A 20811-nucleotide genomic window follows, 5' to 3' on the forward strand; every position below is an offset into this window, starting at 1 on the left:
CGGCAATAGGAAGTTCCGATGGACCACTTTACTCTTCCCAGTTACTAGATCTTCTACTCTGTAAATGTGGATGGATTCATCCTTCCATGTCACAGCATGTATTGCGGGGTTCCACCTGTCTGCTAACTTGCCTTTCAACCTCCTGTTAGCTAGCAAAACCCGATCCCCAACTTCCAAGGGTGAACCCTTTACCCTCTTGTCATAGTGGATGGCTTGCCTTTTCTGAGCTTCCCGAGTAGCATCTCGAGCGACTGCCACAGCCTCTTTTAAATCCTTCTGGAGAACCTCTATATACCTGCCATAAGACACTACATCACTGTCTAGCAACACACTACCAAACATCATATCAACAGGCAGTCTGGGCACCCGACCAAACATTAAATAAAATGGGGCAAATCCTGTCGTTTCATGAGCAGTGCAATTATATGAGAATGTTAGGGTCTGCAACATCTGAGGCCATCGCTCCTTCGTTCTGGGAGGCAGTGCTCAAACCATACTGCCTAAGGTACGATTGAACCGTTCTGTCAGTCCATTACCCATAGGGTGGTATGGTGTTGTATGCGTCTTCTTCACTCCAGCAATTTCACAAAGCTCTGCAATCAAGTTACTTTCGAAGTTTGCCCCTTTATCAGAATGGAGTTGCTGTGGGAACCCATATACACAAAACACTTGGTTCCATAGCTTCTGTGCTACTACCCTTGCAGTTTGGTTTGGGCAGGGAAAGGCATGGGCTAGTTTGGTGAAGTGATCAGTAATGATAAGCACATCCACATCCTTCCCATCTCCCCCTTCTGCTGTCCAAAAGTCCATGCAGACTAGCTCCATTGGTGCACTAGTTTTTATTGACTCCAAGGGTGCCCTTGCCTCAGGTTCTGGCGTCTTGCCCATCACGCAGCGTCGGCAGTGTGCAACATGTCTCCTTACGTCTGTCTCCATCCCAACCCAAAAGAATCTCTGCCTCATTAGGTGGAGTGTCCTAGATTGACCCTGGTGTCCAGCATCATCATGGACCCCCTTGAGGGCAAGAAGTTTGAGAGAGTCAGGCAAGACGAGTTGATACCGGTTCCTGCCAAGTCTATCCTTTGACTTACGATATAAAACTCCACTTTTGATCTCAAGCTTGTCCCAGTATCTGAGCAGCTTTAGTACCAAGGCAGATACATGGTGCTTTTCTCTCAGTGACGGCCTTCGTTTCCTCTGGACAAAGCCCATAACTGGCTTCAACACACTGTCTGCTTGCTGCTTTTCACAAATGTCAATAGCAGACAGTGTTGGTAAGGTGGAGGGACTGCCAGGAACAGCTTTGCCCTGAAACTGAGCCAAGGACACCTGGTGCTCCAGGGCACAGGAGTTCCACTCAAGATGGGACTCCATAGCAGCCTTAACTGCCTCAGTTGGCACAACTCCCCCAGTCTCAGCCTGTACGTTTACAGAGAGCCTCAAGGTTTCTTGGACAGACTCCTGGGGTACGTGACTTTGATCGCTATTGTGTAATACCTGAGCAAACGGAGGTCTGCTAAGCAGGCCTGCTGGTACATTTTGGGACCCTCTGATGTATCTTAAATCAAAATCGAATGGGGCTAACTTAGCAACCCACCGTTGCTCGCATGCATCCAGTCTTGGTTTAGTCAGGATATGTGTTAAGGGATTGTTATCGGTAAATATGGTACATTTGCTACCCTTTAGCCAGTGGGCAAACTTGTCAGAAACAGCCCACTTTAGGGCAAAGAACTCCAATCTGTGCGCTGGATAGTGGGACTGGACCCTTGTTAGGGACTTACTCGCAAATGCAACAGGCCTAGGTTTTCCTTCTCCTTCCGGTATTTGGCATAATACTGTGCCCAATCCATCAGATGAAGCATCTGTTGAAAGCAAGAATGGTTTTGTGAAGTTCGGGTGAGCCAGGACCACTGCAGTAGAAAGCAAATGTTTTAGTTTGTTAAGGGCCTCATCACAATCTACTGTCCAATCATCTGGTTTCAACCGTCTGGTAATGTTGATTGCTTTGTTTCTTCCCCCTTTTCTTTTCTTACCATCCTTTAGTCCAGCTGTGAGGCGGAACAGTGGCCTTGCTAACCTTGAAAAGCCCTCGATGAAATGTGAATAATAATTAGTCATTCCGAGAAATTATCTGATCTTAGTTGGTGAAGGTGTTTTACCATCTTGCTCCATTAAATCAGCCTTGGACACCCCAGTAATTGCTGAAACCTTCCCTGGATCAGTCGCTATTCCCTCTGCAGTTACAATATGGCCCAGAAACTTCACAGACTTCCTCAGAAGGAAACACTTCTTTGGAGCTAACCTTAAGTTGTGATCTTTCAGTCTTGAAAAAACCATCTCCAACCGGTCTAGAGCTTCCTTCTACGTTCTCCCAAAAACTAACAAGTCATCCAGGTAACACAGGAGTGACATGTAATTCTGATCCCCAAAAATGGAAGCCATCATCCGTGCAAAGGTGGCAGGACTATTACATAACCCTAGAGCCATCCAATTGTATTCATACAGGCCAACTGGGGTAGTACAAGCCGTGTACTTCCGGTCCTCTTCATAGATTGGAATGTTATAAAAACCAGATGTTAAGTCTAGAGTTGAAAAGAAGCAGTTTCCACCCAAGGCAGCCAGAGCATCTCCTTGGTGGGGCAATGGGTAGGCGTCCTTCACAGTCCGTTGATTCAGCCACCGAAAGTCTGTGCATATTCTAAGCTCACCAGAGGGTTTCCAAACCAGAACTAACGGGGAGGCCCACTCGCTGTTAGATTTCCGGATTATTCCCTGTTCCTCCATATCATCAAGGGTTTCTCTTAGTTTCTGGTACTCTGTTGGGGGGACCCTCCTACATGGTAACCGAAAGGGTCTGTCATCCTTCAGGCGGATACGATGGACGACACCCTTAGCTTCTCCACAATCAAGACGGTTTTTAGAAAAGACACTTTCATACTTCACTACTAACTCGACTAATCGCTCCTTCCATTCATTAGAAACCTCACAAGACTCTACATCTAATTCCATTAGTCCTAGTTCTTCAAGTCTTTTACAATAGTCATTTCCATCAGTCTCCTGGCTAAAAGTTGCGTTTTGGGACAAAGTCCTAACATCCCCAGGACTGCCACACGAATCTAAATCTTCTAACGCCAAACAGGGATATACTTGAGCAACTTTAGCATTACGCCTCAGGACGAGGGGTTGGTCAAGCGTGTTAATGACCTTCATAGGTATCCATCTATCACCCCTTAAAGGACATACAGTGCGTGCTACTAGAACATTCCTTGGTGCTGCTCGTAAGGCAGCAGGCTCAACTATTACCGTACTACCTTCTGATAAGGGGACCTGCTCTTTCAGTTTGCCCCAAATCAAATGCTCCTGTCGAGGCATTAAGGTTACGCTCTGCTTCATTATTACAGTCCCTACCTTATCAGGTATACAGTCACCTTCCCACCTGTCCACATTTGCCAGCATATCCAAAAGCAGAGCCTGCTCATCTCGTTTGTTGGGTTGAGATAGTGTGTCCCAGTACCACTGTGTTTTCTTCAGCTCTCGCATTACATGTTTGATGACGTTTGACCCTACAATCAGATCGTCACTCTGACCAGGAACAACTAAGACTGAGACAATCATTTTACAGCCCAACAGATTGACACTAAGCTCATGCTCACATTTTGGTTGTGTGGTTCCACCCCCACACCCAACCAGGACAGTCCGTGTCGGTTTCGCAGTTTCCCTCTTTATAATGCCCTTCTCTATGAGAAATTGCTCTGCAGACTCACTTAATGTACATGTCATTGAGCCACTATCGATCATTGCTCTCAGCTCTACAGCCCCCTGTATTATTACCGGTGCATAAAACAGGCTGTTATGTGACTCAACCCTTTCATACAATACACCACTCACAGAGTTAGGGGTCCAGGAACAGGATAAATAGTCAGCTTTCGCAACCGGGTCCTTGACTGCTATGGGGGACTTATTTAACTCGCCCACACTACCACCCCCTTGGTGCAGGCTAGTTAGTTTAAAGGGTTCTTTGGTCCCCAATTCTTATTTCCCACTGTTCTTCCTCGAGGTTGTAACGGGCACTCGAAGCCCTTATGACCTGCCCTGTAACACTTAAGACACAGATCATCCTTAAAACAGTGGGACTTTGTAGAATGTTCTGGGGAGTTACACACCTTGCAAGCCACTGAGGATGTATACTTGAGAGGTTGCCTGGCACTATACTGATTCTGCTCTTGCACAGAGAGAAGCTTCTCTAGAAGGGAGATTACCTTATTTAATGAAGCCTGTTCAACACCACCATTGTCTACTGGGGTTGTCTGGCTCCCAGCAGCCTGAGGTATTGTACAGTGGGGGTTTGAAGCTGCAAGCTCTTCCACCCGTACAGTCTCCTGTCTCCTACGGTTTCTAGCTGCTAGCTTATCCTGGTAGTGACTTTCAACCATCTCCTGTACTTCACCGACAGTCCACTTCTCGATCGGCTTACTCCTAAATGCGGCATAAAGAGCTGGGTCTGGGCAATGTTTAATGAACATCATTGCTGCTTCGTGCCCAGGGTCATCTACCCTTCTCCCTTGTCTTTTTAGACATTCATCAGCTAAGTCGATGGCCTTGTTTAGTCTAATCCAGTAATCCAGAGAACTTTCTGAATGACTTGGCAACGTAGAGTAAAAATCAGCTAATGGGGTTGTGGATGAGATCGCTTCACCAAAATGTTGTCTCAGAATAGTATAAATGACACTGGGATCCCTACTAATATTAACAAGGGGGTTATTACGTATTCCCAGCTTTACCAAGTCTCTAGCCCTCCCCATGAGCCTATCTTGAATTTCTCGTCCCCAATCTAAAGGATCCATTCCCCTCTTAGTAAGGTAAGTCTGCATCATTTCCCACCATTCAGACACCGTGCAGCGATCGGTACCATCACCCCTGAAGGTAGGAGGCTCTCTAATACTCTGGTTCAGGTAAAGATTCACATTTGAAAGATTAGGAGTTGAGGTGTCAGGGTGAGTACTGCCCGCCCTTGGGACACCATGACTAGTCTGTGTTAAGTTAGATGTTAGCTGTTGGCCTACCTCTATGCTCACCTGTTTGACCAGCTCGGCCAGCGAATGCCACTGACTTTCCCTAACACCTTCAATTAAGTTATGGCTCTCTACTGTACCCTGCGCACCAGTCTGATTACTACTCATGTCAGGCATACCTGCATTACGTCCAGGACACTGAACGGGACTGCCCACACCGCTGTGCAATAGCGAACCTGCTAATGCAGCACCTCTCCCCAACCCGTGAGTCACATTAGGAGTACTCGTTAAAGATGGAACAGTTACATCCATAGTTTTGCCTGGCAAAGACGAACTAACATTTCTGTCATTACCTAAACCAAACATTATATACAAAATCCGCTGGTTGCCGCTCGCCTGCACGTTCGACGCTCCTATTCGACGCGGGGGATCTCTCGGCGATCGGCTGCTGCTGATCTCTTATATCCGAGTCACGGCACCAAAATCTGTAGCGGTTCTCTTCCGATACCCCAGTGAAAGAAGCAGACGTGCAGGCCCTCAGTTTCTTTTCTTTCCTTTAATGACATAAAAACAATTTTCTGTCTGTCCCACGGCTCACATCGAGGAGGCAAACACTCCACTTCTCCCACAAAAGGGGGAGCGAGGAAAACAAAATCAACACTTAAGAAAAATAATAACTTAAACTGCAGGATTTAGTTTATGGATACAAACGAAAATCATACAATATTACATTAATCACACATTAAGATCGGACTTGTAAGTGACAGCAACATGTAGTGATTACTCGGTTTTCCTCACAGGAACGGAAAGAAATACACATTTACGAGTGGCCAGGATTACATACAGATACGCACATTTAACAGAAGTAATTATCATTAAATTAAACAAACATAAATCTTGTTTTACAACTTTTTTTTACTATTGACTGTCAAGCGTGCATACCTCTCTCTCGGTCCAGACAGACTGGAGAAAGGTGGCACACTCCCAAAGAATTTGGGAAGGGAGAGTCCAAAATAAATTACAAATAACAGAAAGAATTACTCCTCAGTTTACGCTTCCCCCCCTAATAAACCTATTTTAAATATGTTGAAACTAAAAATGTTCACTTAACTCAAAACAGCATGAAATAAAATTATAAAGAAAGCATTCCCATTTTCTAAAGTGGTTTCTCCCTATCCTTACCGGGAAAATTATACAAGAAAACCCCGCTAAACTGAAGGGTCAGAGTTGATGGGATTCTCTGACAGAAACCACGCCACACATACAACACTAGTCAGTGATGCTAATGAGGCAGGCGGTTAGCCTAAAGATTACAACAAAGTTCCTCCTGAGACACAAACTTGCATCGCTGTAAGGATGATATACACACAGTCCTCATAATGTCGTCATCTGACAGGATCAAACATTACAGGGACTGTGTCTACACCCTTAACATTTACCATACCCCCAAAGAGTCCAAAAAACAGATAAAATGATTATAAATGCAGAGACCTACTCACCTGGATGTCTTGTGTCGACGAGAGAGATGTAGCTGGCTCATCATCATGTGTTGGGTGAGAGTGACTCATAACCTTATGAAAACAAACCAAACAGAACAATAACATCAGTTCAGAACTTATCTGATGACAAACTACAACACAGGTACATACAACACTAGTCAGTGATGCTAATGAGGTAGGCGGTTAGCCTAAAGATTACAACAAAGTTCCTCCTGAGACACAAACTTGCATCGCTGTAAGGATGACATACACACAGTCCTCATAATGTCGTCATCTGACAGGATCAAACATTACAGGGACTGTGTCTACACCCTTACCATTTACCATCCCCCCAAAGAGTCCAAAAAACAGATAAAATGATTATGAATGCAGAGACCTACTCACCTGGATGTCTTGTGTTGACGAGAGAGATGTGGCTGGCTCATCATCATGTGTTGGATGAGAGTGACTCGTAACCTTATGAAAACAAACCAAACAGGACAATAACATCAGTTCAGAACTGATCTGATGACAAACTACAACACAGGTACATACAACACTAGTCAGTGAGGCTAATGAGGCAAATAGTTAGTCTGAAGACTCCACTAAAGAGAATCTACACTCATTTCTCAAGAACATGACATCTATTTACACACATGGCATGTAAGTGCTAATATCTTGGAAGTGTATGAAACTATTTAAAAAATATCAATGTCATAATATTGATACTTCATATATAACTGTATATATTGGTATGCACATTTACCCTCCAGGGCCAGGCAAAATTTCCATAATTGTAGGTTATCTCCTCCCCTGGCTGTATATCCTTTATTGCAAATAAGCAAAGATGAGGTTTTCCATTTACAGTTATTGTCTTCATTTTGCCGTTTGGACTCATATGATCATCATTAACAAATCTTCCTAATGAGCCATCCTCCCTTGCTGCATCAATACCGAAACCACAGAAACCCCAAATTATGACAGGAGAACAAAGAAAAACAATATTTAATATCTTCGTATTTTCAACATTTTTAAAAAACTAAATTTGACTTCTATATGCTTTAATATACATACCACAACAGTTTGCCATCATGACGAAATTCAAACATGAAGACTTTCAGAGTATCATGATAGATTTTCAACCTCCTTTCATATTCCTGTTTGTTTATTACTTCCCCTCGATACTCCTTAAGAAATGCTCCTTCCTGAAAGTGGCATGTACTAAACACTCCTCGACCTAAGAAACAACACATTATGTTATTATCTATAAATGACGTATCCTGCCTAAACTAACACTAAATAATTGTGTTAACAAGTAAACAAATAAATAAAAGATAGAACAACATTGGAAAAAATATATACATTAATATATTAGGAAATAAGTATTTTTTTCCACATTTACTTTTCCTCATACTTTTTTCCACTAAAGTGTATGATAATGAGGTGGGTGTTTCTACCACTGGCCAAAACTATGATTGGTCAGCCAGAGAATCAATGTCAATTAATCAGCTCCCAAGACAGTCACAAACTTTCTGGCTCCCTGTGTCTTTTCGAGGAGTGAAGCTAAGCTAGCTGCAAAGGAAATGGCTTCCTGTCAGGAATTAGGCAGTGAACTAAGACCAGGGACAGGACCACCTCCTGCCTGTCTCTCAGGCAGAGAGACAGGCAAGTTGTTGGGTGTATAACTGCTGCAAAAGGTCCTACCGCTGTAGGAGCAGTCGGAGAGAAGAAATTTAAAAGCTATATAGAATTTGACTCGTTTTTATTGATTTATGTGCCGTTAAAATTATACTAAGGCAGCTTTAAGTTTGTCCATTTCTCAATCTCTTGGTTTTTGGTCCTGGTTTGGATTCAAATTTTCAGATGAACAGTAAACTAAAGCTTAGTAAGACATATCAGTAAAATGACTGAGCTGGTCTCATAACTCGCTAAACCTTCTGTTAAAATGTTTATTAATCATGACAGAGAGGTATTCAAACATTTTTGTAGAAAACTACAAGTTATGATGGAGAACATGTTTCTTGTGCACTTAATAGTAATCCATACTAGGACATGTACACATACAGCAAAGTGAAGTAAGTAAATCAAAAATACTCCAAGACTTCTGCTGACAGCTAATAAGGAGTGATCCTGTCCCTGGTCTTAGTTCACTGGTTAATTCCTGACAGGATGCAATTTCCTCACGAGCTACCAGGCAGCTAGCTTAGCTTCATTTCATGAAAAGACCAAAGCCAAAAAGTTTGTGTGACTTTCTTGGGAGCTGATTGGTTGACATCGATTCTCTAGTTGACCAATTTTGGTTTAGGCCAGTGGTAGAAACACCCACCTCATTACCATACACTTGAGAGGGAATAGCATGAGGAAAAGTAAAAGTAAATGTGGTAATGAACGTAAAAATAAATAAATGTGAAAATAAAAAAATAAACTTTTATACAGGGGTGCACATAATTTTGTCTCTGAGGTACTCAAGGGAGATAATTTTATTCCCTCATTTATTTCCAATTTGATTTCCAAATCTAGTTATTTATTGTCAGTTTAAGCAGGATCTGTCCTCCATAATTATCAACCCACAATGACACAATTAAATGTATGCTTATGGCAAAACCTCTATTTTGGCACTGACCTTTAAATGAGTTGATGAATTTTACATCAAATCCATTCTTCAACTGTGCTGCTTCATCTTTAGGTTTTACTTTACCTCTTTTTGGTCGCATTGCCATCATGCACCTAAAAAAAGGAGAACATTACATCTAAAACTGTTTAAACAGGCACATGATTAATGATCCTTCTCAATTTAAGCATAATACCACAACCTGTAAACCGTTTTTTTAATGGAGATGAAAATAATGTTGAGCCTCTAGCTGCTCATTTTTTTTATTAATTTTTTTTATTATATTTTATTAGTATTATTTTTTTTTAATCAGAGTGGATTTCAGCATTCTTTATTTTTATAACTATGATAAGTTTTTCCCCCCTCTCTCTGCTGTCCAAAGCCGACACAGCCCGACCAATTAATTCGGCTCGAACCGACGTGTCGGGCTCGTGTTGAAATTGAAAACTCGAATGCAAAGCACCGGTGACCGCGACGTTAAGCGTCAGCCTCACCTTCAACTGTTGTATTACTCCAGGATTTCTAAACCCAGTCCTCAGGGACCCCCAGACAGTCCAAATTTTTGCTCCCTCCTAGCTCCCAGCCAATGAAATACACAGAATACCTGGTACAGGTGCGCAGGGAGCTGGTAGGGAGCAAAAATGTGGAGTGTCTGGGGGGTCCCTGAGGACTGGGTTGAGAAACACTGTTAATTACTCAGTCCATTTTGTCCACCACCGTTTGAACGTTAATATTACGATATATTACGAATATAAGCTAAATTGGACGTTCTCCGGATATTTATTTGCTTGGTTGAAGGAAAAGTTCGACAGACGAGACAATACCTCATTACCTTGTTAACGCGAGCAAACAGAGCTTTGCTTCAACACAACAACTCGCCGAAGTAGCGAACACCAACTGAATCAAACATGCGTCGATAAAACTTTACATAAGTTTCTCATATACAGACATGAAAGATTCTTACCTGCGGTTTAGCTCCGCTTGTTTTCGGCACCAAGAAGGGCGCTCAAGGGTAGAGGTCGATGGAAAACAACGTAATTGGCTGAAAAGAGTCACGTGACGATGATTTTTTTGTGGGATGGTTTTATTTCCTCTGTTGATGTTGGAAAAGGTTTGACACAACTAAATTGTTTGATAATTGGTGAAAATGGATTACTGGATTTAAAAAACTATTATTTATTTGTGTTTACTGACAATAAAAAACGGATACAATAGGGGCTTCATTATGTTTTAGTAAGTTAAAAGTAAAACTTTATTTGTATAGCGCTTTTCAATGTAAGAACAACAAAGCACTTTACATGACAACATAAATTTAACATGAGCATAAAATATATTAAAATGAATACTAATTATTAAAATATTAAAACGAAATATTAATATTATTAATATTAAGATATTAAGATATTTTTAAGGTATTTGAAATAGAACAGTAACAATAAACAGTTTAAACACGGACATCGATTTAACCATAGGCAGTTTTGTAAAAGTGAGTCTTTAGCTTTAAAAAAAAAACAGACCTCAATGACAGAGGAAGAGAATTCCAGAGTCTAGGAGCTACAGAGGAGAAGGTTCTGTCTCCTCTGGTCTTGTGTCTGGTTTTTGTGACAGAAAGCAGGCCTTGGTCAGAGGACCTCAAGGACCTGGACATAGTGTACGGTTGCAGATACTCACTAATGTACGCTGGAGTCTGTCCATGCAGGACTCTCCAGGTCAGAACAGAAGATCTTAAAGTGGACCCGAAACTCCACAGGGAGCCAATGCAGCTGCATTAACAGAGAGGAGTATCTGGAGAACTAAGACAATCCTACAACATCCATAGCCTTGAGATACCAAGGACAATTTTTTCCACACTCAGGGCTCTGCCGCAATGTAGTTGTTTGACTAGCTCAGCAACTTCTGCACCCAAGATTAGACAGCCCATCCCCAGGTCTCCCAGCAGTTGATAGCTCCGCTTCTCTTTTTACCCGAGTGTCCAAAACATACAGGCACTGGTCAGATGATAGATCTACAAAGTCAATCATCGACCTGTGACCTAGGCTGCCCTGGTGCCAAGTGTACTGATGGCCATCCTTATGTCCGAACAAGGTGTTCGTTATGGCCAAACTGCGACTTGCTCAAAAGTCCAATAACAAAACACCACTCGGGTTCAGATTGGGGAGGCTGTTCCTCCCAATCACGCCCCTCCAGGTCACTCTGTCATTGCCAACGTGAGTCCCCCAGCAAGACAATAGGGTCCCCATAGTGTCCCCAGTCAGAGCACCGTCTAGCACTAATCCCAGGGACTCCAAAAGGGTGGGTATTCTGAACTGCTGTTTGGTGAAGCTCTCTGCCTCTAACCCAGAGCAACTCCAGGAAAGAAGTGTCCAACCCCTCTAAAGGATTTTGGTTCCAGAGCCAGTGCTCTGTCTTTCTGTATTATTGTCATTGTCAATGTTGCCCAGTCTATTATGTTTTTTATTTATCATTACTGGATTGGACTTTTCTGCTGCTTGCTGCTGTTTGCCTGCACTATGGGCATTGCCTCTCAAATCATGGCACATTCATTCTTCAGTTTATTTGAAAAGATTTAGAAAAATAATAACATAGTTGATTTAAACCCTAGGTATGCAATATTCTTCTGCTCCAAGAAGAGTATTGCAAGCTGAGCGAGCAAGCAAGCTCCCCCCCACGGCCTATCACGCGCACCCCCCACCCTCCAAGCTGTAAAAAATCCTTAAAACCCACCGTGAATCGGCACGTACTGTAGTTCCAGGAAGAGCCCCACCCCACACACACCCAACCCCACCCCCCACCCTCACACACCCAGCCCCCACCCACTGGACCACGGAGTCCTCCTTGGATTTTCATTTGGCCCTTTCAGGTTAGTAATTGTGTACCCCTGATCAAAACCATCCAATCACTACAATAACTACAGTATACATATATTGCATCTTAAGTGATGGATGAAATAATTGAAACAAATTAATTTTCAATAAAGTGAAAGTTACTGTTTTTCTATGTTCTTTTGGCATACTTGTTAAATAACACATTTTTTCTGAAAAAAAACGTCTGAATTCTGGGGACGTTAACCTGCCGGCCAATCAAAAGCCTCAAAAAATACACACGTGTGAATATTCATGAGCTAGTGCAGTACCCAAAGTTATCACTAGGGGCACTATTTTGACACACAGGATACTCACACATTTCTGGTAAAAATTAATTATGGCGATTTTTTTTTTTTTTTCATATTTAACCCTTTGGCATCTATCTAAACACAGGGCTTCCCCTATAATGATTCCAATCATTTTTACACCTCGCGAATTGTGAGGACATTGGCCCTGTCCTCACAATTCAAAATGTCTCCTTAGTGTGGTGTGTATTCAGGTAAAATGTCCTCACATTTCACCCACACCAACACACACACACACACCTAAAGGATAATTAGGAACACCATACTAATACGGTGTTTGACCGGGTAGAAATGTTGGCCCATATTGATAGGATAGCATCTTGCAGTTGATGGAGATTTGTGGGATGCACATCCAGGGCACGAAGCTCCCGTTCCACCACATCCCAAAGATGCTCTATTGGGTTGAGATCTGGTGACTGTGGGGGCCATTTTAGTACAGTGAACTCATTGTCATGTTCAAGAAACCAATTTGAAATGATTCGAGCTTTGTGACATGGTGCATTATCCTGCTGGAAGTAGCCATCAGAGGATGGGTACATGGTGGTCATAAAGGGATGGACATGGTCAGAAACAATGCTCAGGTAGGCCGTGGCATTTAAACGATGCCCAGTTGGCACTAAGGGGCCTAAAGTGTGCCAAGAAAACATCCCCCACACCATTACACCACCACCACCAGCCTGCACAGTGGTAACAAGGCATGATGGATCCATGTTCTCATTCTGTTTACGCCAAATTCTGACTCTACCATTTGAATGTCTCAACAGAAATCGAGACTCATCAGACCAGGCAACATTTTTCCAGTCTTCAACTGTCCAATTTTGGTGAGCTCGTGCAAATTGTAGCCTCTTTTTCCTATTTGTAGTGGAGATGAGTGGTACCCGGTGGGGTCTTCTGCTGTTGTAGACCATCCGCCTCAAGGTTGTGCGTGTTGTGGCTTCACAAATGCTTTGCTGCATACCTCGGTTGTAACGAGTGGTTATTTCAGTCAAAGTTGCTCTTCTATCAGCTTGAATCAGTCGGCCCATTCTCCTCTGACCTCTAGCATCAACAAGGCATTTTCGCCCACAGGACTGCCGCATACTGGATGTTTTTCCCTTTGCACACCATTCTTTGTAAACCCTAGAAATGGTTGTGCGTGAAAATCCCAGTAACTGAGCAGATTGTGAAATACTCAGACTGGCCCTTCTGGCACCAACAACCATGCCACGCTCAAAATTGCTTAAATCACCTTTCTTTCCCATTCTGACATTCAGTTTGGAGTTCAGGAGATTGTCTTGACCAGGACCACACCCCTAAATGCATTGAAGCAACTGCCATGTGATTGGTTGATTAGATAATTGCATTAATGAGAAATTGAACAGGTGTTCCTAATAATCCTTTAGGTGAGTGTAAACCTCCCATCATATGATGACTTTACATGAAAAAAATCATGAAATATGTAATAAAAATAAAGATTTCATTATAACATGAAATCCTGACATAATTTCATGAAACCAGGGCTTCCCCTATAATATAATGACCTAACATCATAAGATAATTAGTTTACATGAAGAAATCAAGACAAACGCACTGAAAATGAAGATTTCATTATAATATGAAATCCTGATTTGATTTTATGAAACCAGGGCTTCCCTTTTAACAGGACGACCTAACATCATAGGAGGATGACTTTACATGAAGAAATCATGACATACGCACCTATAATACGAGGGAGTAGACCTGTCATAAAAACACATGTTGATATCTGTAGATGCCATACTTTTTCAAACCCTAACCCAAGCCTGCTTGTGCAAACCCTAACCCTGATTTGGGGCCTTAGGGTGAAACAACAGGCTTTTGGAAAGAAGGGAAAATGCTACTAAAGCATGCTAAATTGTGGTTTCCTTTCCAACGGGGGAGCAGACCTGTTTTTAGGACAAAGCAAATGCCAATAGCTACAAGGCCTTTCTGAGTGATCATCTTCCCCACAGTGAAGTGTGGAATCTCTCAGATGGCAATACCCCCAGCCACAGGGCAGAACCGTGACTTAACTGGTTCCATAAGCACAATGTAAACCCCCTGCCACAACTATCAGAGTCACTTTATTGCAATTGGATAAATGAAGGACACAGCAACACTACCTCAGGTAATGTTTTTTCATCGTTTTTACCGTACCACCACATGATGGAAGAATGATGTCACATCCCTCCAACAGAGTTTCACACACTGGTACTTTTGATGGTTCAGTGTCACTTATGATGATGGGCTTTTTACTTTGGTAGTACATGTATTTATGTCCCATAACCACTTATACATAACCATCCCAGGCCACAGAAAATTAATATTGTGATCGTTAAATGTTGTAATCAATATAAATATTTGCTAGGCTTATAGTACCACACGAAGACAAAATTTTATGAGATTTCAGGCCTAGGCACTAACTCCAGTATCTAGTTAGTGGAACAACAGATCTTCCCTGCTGAGCTGTTGAGTGCGTGATGATTATAGAGGCTGAATGTGCTCCCTGCTCTGGGGAAGGACCTCCATCATCTGGGTGCCTTAGCTGGTCCTACTTCCACACCTTTCCCCTGTGCTGCCATTAACGCTCATCATTTATTAATGTCAGGCCTCTGATGGACGGCTTGTTTGTTCTGCTGCTGAGCAAACAGGGCTTCCCTGTGGAGATGAGCTGCCTTGTGACAGTGCGGGACCCCACAACTCTCAGTCTGGGCCTAGTCAGTGCTGAGGCCTTCTGAACAACAGGTCTGACTGCAGCCTTAATGTGACCTAGTGAAAACACCACATACACTCTGCTGCCTGCACATGCAGTGATGAAGAAGTAATAACTGTGAATACAGTCGCCAACACCTGTTAACATGCTTTGACTTATATCTGTGCCTCTCTTTTTTTATAAAAATTGCTGTGTGTGACTCAGCTGCAGGGGTCACAGCAGCTAATATATGGATCTGTACCTTAGAGCTTGCAGGTGGGAAGCACTGGTGAATTGCAGCTAACAAATAAAGATATTTTGGTCTTTTGCATGACTGAATATTAGGGTATGGAAATCACCATGTGCTGCATAGGCTTGAGGAGCTTATACTACAGTGAGATGTCCTGCTTGTATGATACCTGCAGATATGAGTTATTCAGGTAACAGTACAGGTTCACTGAACTGTAAACAAGCTGTAGGTGTTAAGGACTGGGGGGCTTCTGTTATTAGCTCAGGGGCATGGTACAGGCAGGAAAGGAAGGTGGTGATGATCCACTTACGGCTCCGCACAATCAGTTTATTTATAGAAAGTGAGAACACTATAGGAACACTACAAACATGGTCTTGAGGAGCTTATACATCATTAAGATGTTCCACTTGTACAATACCTGCAGATATGAGTTATACAGGTAACAGTACAGATTCACTGAACTGTAAACAAACTGCAGCTTATATTAGCTGATGCGTTTTGGTCATTCAAATCATCTGCTGGGAAGGTAAAAGGCAGTATTATTATCAGGTCACAGGTCATCTCTACAGCTCTGTTAAGTTTATGGAGTGAAAATTCCCTGTGATCCTGGACTGGAAAAGCAGTAGAAAGATGGATGGGCTGAGAAAATCTTAGCTTATTCTTTCAAAATATATATTATATGAAGCATGAAGATGAGTGTGATTTTAAAATTAAACCACATGCAGAGACCAACAAAAAAGCACAATTTAGTTGTTACCATTTAACACATTAACACCATTACAATATTCAAAATGAGGAATGGGCAGTTTAACTTTAACTTTGCATAATAAAGGGGCAGTAATAATAACAATAATAATAATAACCACTAATATGTGCAGTCTTATCCAGTCTGATCCAATATCTCCCAGGGGCCTCCTTAACATTAATGCCTCAGTTCCACCTTGCTGAAATGAGAAGCATCTGGTTGAGCCTTCTTATCCAGGCCACAAACAGCATAGTGTTTCAATGCCTGGAAGAAGTTCTGGTCCCTCAAACCATAGATCAATGAGCTCAGGCAACGCGGCGTTATCACAAACATTATGAAATTCACAAAACGGATATAGATGTAGATCACCACGCTGATCTTTATCAGAGCCATGTCCACGAAAGGCGTAAGTAGCTGTATGAGGCAAAGGAAGAGCTGGATGGCATGGAGAGCCACTGTCCTCGTGCCTTTGGTGCTCGACTTCCTGTTTTCACCAGAGGCAGACCGGGCAGCTGCAGCCACCTTGACGTATGTGAAGGCGATTACCATGGACATGAGCAAGAAATAGAATTTGAACACAGCAATTTGGAGGTACTTCTGCCATTCAATCACAATCAGTGCATCCACAGTGCACATGACTCTCATGGTGAGCCGCTCAACTGAGACCAGGGCTGCGAAGGAAAGGAGAATGATGAGGGCAGGTACACAGCCCAGCCCCCAAATGAGGAGCAGGCCCACCACTCTAATCCTCGGTGTGGAGATGGCAGCATGCCTCAGGGGCTTACACACAGCCACATAGCGCTCCAGGCACATGGCCACCAAAGTCAGAGGTGTGCAGAATTCCAACCACATCATGACCAGGTTGAGCACTATGCAGGCCTCATAGGGGATTGCCACTCTGTAGTAGTTCAGCAGCCCAACCAAGCTGGTCACCACCAGCAGTGAAGAATCCACAAAGAGCATGTGGGCAAAAAGGATATAGCGGGTATCGGTGCGAAAGGACTCCTTCATGAAGAAGGTGAAAATCATGAGGCCATTGATGTATAAGAAGATTCCCACTAGCACCTCAGTGATGAGAGGCCCGAATGAGAGAATTTCTGACCATTTGCTGCCATCCGCTATTCCTGTCATATTGTCCACCATTTTCAGTGTCCTGGGAGCAAAGAGAAGGAGAAAATGTGCAAATTAAGTTTCTTATTTTCGGTAAACAGCATGTCACCACTGGACTGTCAGGCTGTATAGATCTGCTGAAATGTACTGAGCACGGTAAATAATGAGGCCTTTTTCCTGCTTGCTTTACAAATGCACCATAAAAATATAGTCAGTGTTTACCTGTTGAAATGATTCCTATAAGCCTTGAAAAATCAATGTTCACTACATTAACATCAGCCAGACATTCTGAGGAACAGGAGAGCATTCTGAAAATGGGCACGGTGTACCTTCATGCTCCATGTGCTGCCTGATGTGATTCTCAGTACCTCCCTTATAAGCTGAGTCTCTACGAGTCTCTGCCTTTCTATATAGCTGTTACATTGAACTATGATTCACATATCCCAAGCCTGCATGTTTGGTGAGTCCTGATTCCAAGAATTTCAGCACTATTCCATGCTTTCCCCTGTCAGAATATCAGTGTCATCCTTTTGTACATACCTGCATTTTGCATTATGTATTTTTAATGGGGAGACCAGGACTCAAAACATTTCAAGTTACTAATTTAATTTCTCACTTTATGTTGAAGGTCATAAGCATGTCAAGTCATCCTACAAATGAAAGGGTGATTCTATGCTAACTACCTGATTATTATATAATCTAATAACTACCTGAGTATTATATAATATATGTGGTATTTTGTTATAAATATAGCGTAACATTTTATCAGTCTAATTAGCTAAGTATATGATATTTGACTTTCAGTAAAGCAGATGGTATGAATGAGAAAGGAACAATGTAAGACTCTAAAAGAATTACTCTGTGACTTGATTTCAGGTAATTAGTCAGATCAAAACTCCCTCTCCTGAACCATGAACATTACATTACCTATTATGCGCTTTGAGGGGTCCCCAATGAGCAATACTGGTAAGAAAAAGTTATGCTGCTCAAGCCTTTATACACTGACATTAATGACAAGGGATCCTTACTTCTCAGGTGTGACCTGGGAATAGAAATACAACAATGATGTCACTGAAATTTAAAAAACATAAATGGACTCTGTGGAAAATAGCGCCATCTAATGATCAAACGTCTGCATTTTGTTCTCCTGCAGTGTTCAATGAGCACCACAAGGAGGTGCTAAAAAACATATGAAGCAATAGTGATATGGTACAGTACCGTGGATAACACAATAACCTGATGTTAAATTTTATAATCACTTTAAGACTGATAGATGATGCTTTGAAACACAAATTAGTTGGGATTATTGTGTAGAGTCAGTCATGGGCTGCATGAATTTAAATGATGATCTGTGATCTGCAGAGAGGAGAGTGTTAATAATAGTCAAGAGTGCATGGAAAAAGGTGTTTAAAAGTCATATAGTTTATGGGAGCTGTATGTGTGTAATACAGAGTAGAACTCTACATATTACCTTACAGGAAAAACATGAGTTGATTATAATAAACACTTATAAGTAGGTGTGGCTCCTGAGTTACGTATAAAAGTCCTGGACTGGCCTTGATGTGCATAATTATTAAACCTGGAACTGAAGGGTGAGATTCCAGTGCTTTTGAGAACGGGGTTGTTGTTTGAAAAGCTTCACCAGGAGCTCAGCTCACTCATGTTTCCTGAGAAACAGAAGCTAAGGGGCTAATGATGTCTGAGGAGATGGCTTCATGAGCAACTGTGGACAAAAGGGCATTTACTTGTAAAGTGAAACAAACATGAATCTGAAACAGTGGACATGCTCATGTAAGTCATGGCCCGGCAGTGATTTCTAAACATAAATAATATGGTGTGAAGAGCCCAGCTGTGGCCTACTGTACATGCAGGGGGGGGGGGGCTCCTGTATAGTCACATGACTACACATCCTTCACCCTTTTATCACACACTGGTATATATGGCTTTTGATGGTTCAGTGTCACTTATGATGATGGGCTTTTTACTTTGGTAGTACAGTGGTACCTCAAAACTCGAACTTAATCCGTTCAAAACTCCAGATCAAATCCTAAAAAGTTTGAGTTCTGATTGAATTTTCCCCATAAGAAATAATCGAAAACCAATTAATTGGTTCCCGGCCCCAAAAAATTACAGCTAAATATGTTTTTTTTAGCATTTAAACAGAAAATGAACCGGATAAAAGAAGAAGCACATCTAAGCACATTTATCAAAACAGTAATTTGTAAAGTAAGAAAATAAACGTATCCAGACAATGTGTCCTGCTCCGATCGCTCCTTTCATGTGCCACGCCCCCTCATTTACCCGTGTGGAATCCCCGCGTGATCAGCTGTTTCTGGTTGTTTTAAGCTCTCTGTATTTCGTCCACGTTTCAGTTTGTTTCCCCAGTCCGGTCATCAGGCACGTGCAGAGGGGGGGGCGGAGGGTGCTTGAGCACCCGCACCTTTCCTCCAGGATGCCTAAAGTGCCCTGTTGTTGTTGTTGTTGTTGTTTTTTTTTTTTTTTTTTTTTTTAATGTGTATGTGCGTATGGAGCCCTGTCTTTGCCCCTCAACAATAAAATGTAACTATTAATCTCAATTTTGCTAAATAAAAGGATCTGGCTTGCATCAGTCACATGACTGCCATTAACCAATGCTCGCCCTTGAGGGCAGAGCGCGCTCGTTACGAGCCGGGTACGAGCTCGCAAAGTGCACGCGCATTTTCTGCAGGCTGGGTGGTGCATAGCTGGAGGAGAAGCAGGCAAATTAATTGGAAGGTGCAGACTGCAACAAAACAGTAAATAGGGTGTACAGCGCACACTATAGTCTATAACAACAAATGAATTGAAATAAATGAGCGTGCTGTTTGTGCAACAGTGCAACAAACATTACCTGTCCTTTTATGAACTGCACAAGTAGTGGTGGTCATTAACTGCTAGCTAACTGGGTAAGGGTGTTACAAGGGGGTCTGTAGCTCTGTCCACCGTTTTAGGGAACATGTTTTGTTCTAAAGTAAGTTACAGGACTTTTCCCTTCTTTTCTGGAGGGCTTTTATTTCACTAAAAATGATCTAATATGGATATCCACATAATTCCATATTAGATTCGTCATGAATGTGAGTTGTTGTTATTCAGCCTGTTCTGTCTTTTTTAACTTTGAGCACCCGCCCCTTTAAACGTCTCTGCACGGCCCTGCCGGTCATTGTATTGTCCATCTGTGTTTTGCCTGCCTTACCTGTAATTAAACCCCGTATTCCTCAATACCCTGACGTTTGCGCCTTTGTCTCCATTCCGTCCCCACTCGGCACAACAATATCATTATAATTAAATGTATTAATGGTTTATTGTTAATATTAAAATAATGAATAAGAAATTTTTATTTTTAAATGTATTTTATTATCTAATAATAATTACTGTCACTGTCTATCATTGTCTAAATGTATTTTTACTGTCTAAATATATGTATTCAGCTAGTGTAAACATGGATGATGCTATCACAGCGAAAGCGAGGCTGAGACTGAAGCTTTACCCTTTGTTTCCGCTGAGAGACGTGCCACGTGACTCATTTCCCCGCAAGTACCAGTTATCTTAGGTCGGTGTTCACGGTTTGACTTCTGAGATTCAGATTGAGCTTTAGGTAATTTATTTTCAAACTGGTTGGTTCGACTTTTAAGAAATTCGAGTTCTAATGAGTTTGAGAACTGAGGTACCACTCTACATGTATTTATGTCCCATAACCACTTATACATAACCAGTAATCCCAGGCCACAG

The 20811-nt window shown here is 42.2% G+C and overlaps 1 protein-coding gene across 1 annotated transcript; it reads right to left on the reverse strand.

The window, feature by feature from the left end:
* Positions 1–16131: 16131 nt before the first annotated feature.
* LOC111841730 (odorant receptor 131-2-like) lies at positions 16132–17085 on the reverse strand. Its single transcript, XM_023807701.2, has one exon. It carries the CDS (start codon positions 17083–17085, stop codon positions 16132–16134), a length of 954 nt encoding a protein of 317 aa, XP_023663469.2.
* Positions 17086–20811: the final 3726 nt, after the last annotated feature.

Source organism: Paramormyrops kingsleyae, chromosome 18 (assembly GCF_048594095.1).
Source record: "Paramormyrops kingsleyae isolate MSU_618 chromosome 18, PKINGS_0.4, whole genome shotgun sequence".
In the NCBI taxonomy this organism is placed as follows: domain Eukaryota; kingdom Metazoa; phylum Chordata; class Actinopteri; order Osteoglossiformes; family Mormyridae; genus Paramormyrops; species Paramormyrops kingsleyae.

Excerpts from the sequence above, each read along its gene's own strand:
- LOC111841730 (XM_023807701.2), bottom strand. The coding sequence starts at position 17,085 with ATGACAGGAATAGCGGATGGCAGCAAATGGTCAGAAATTCTCTCATTC.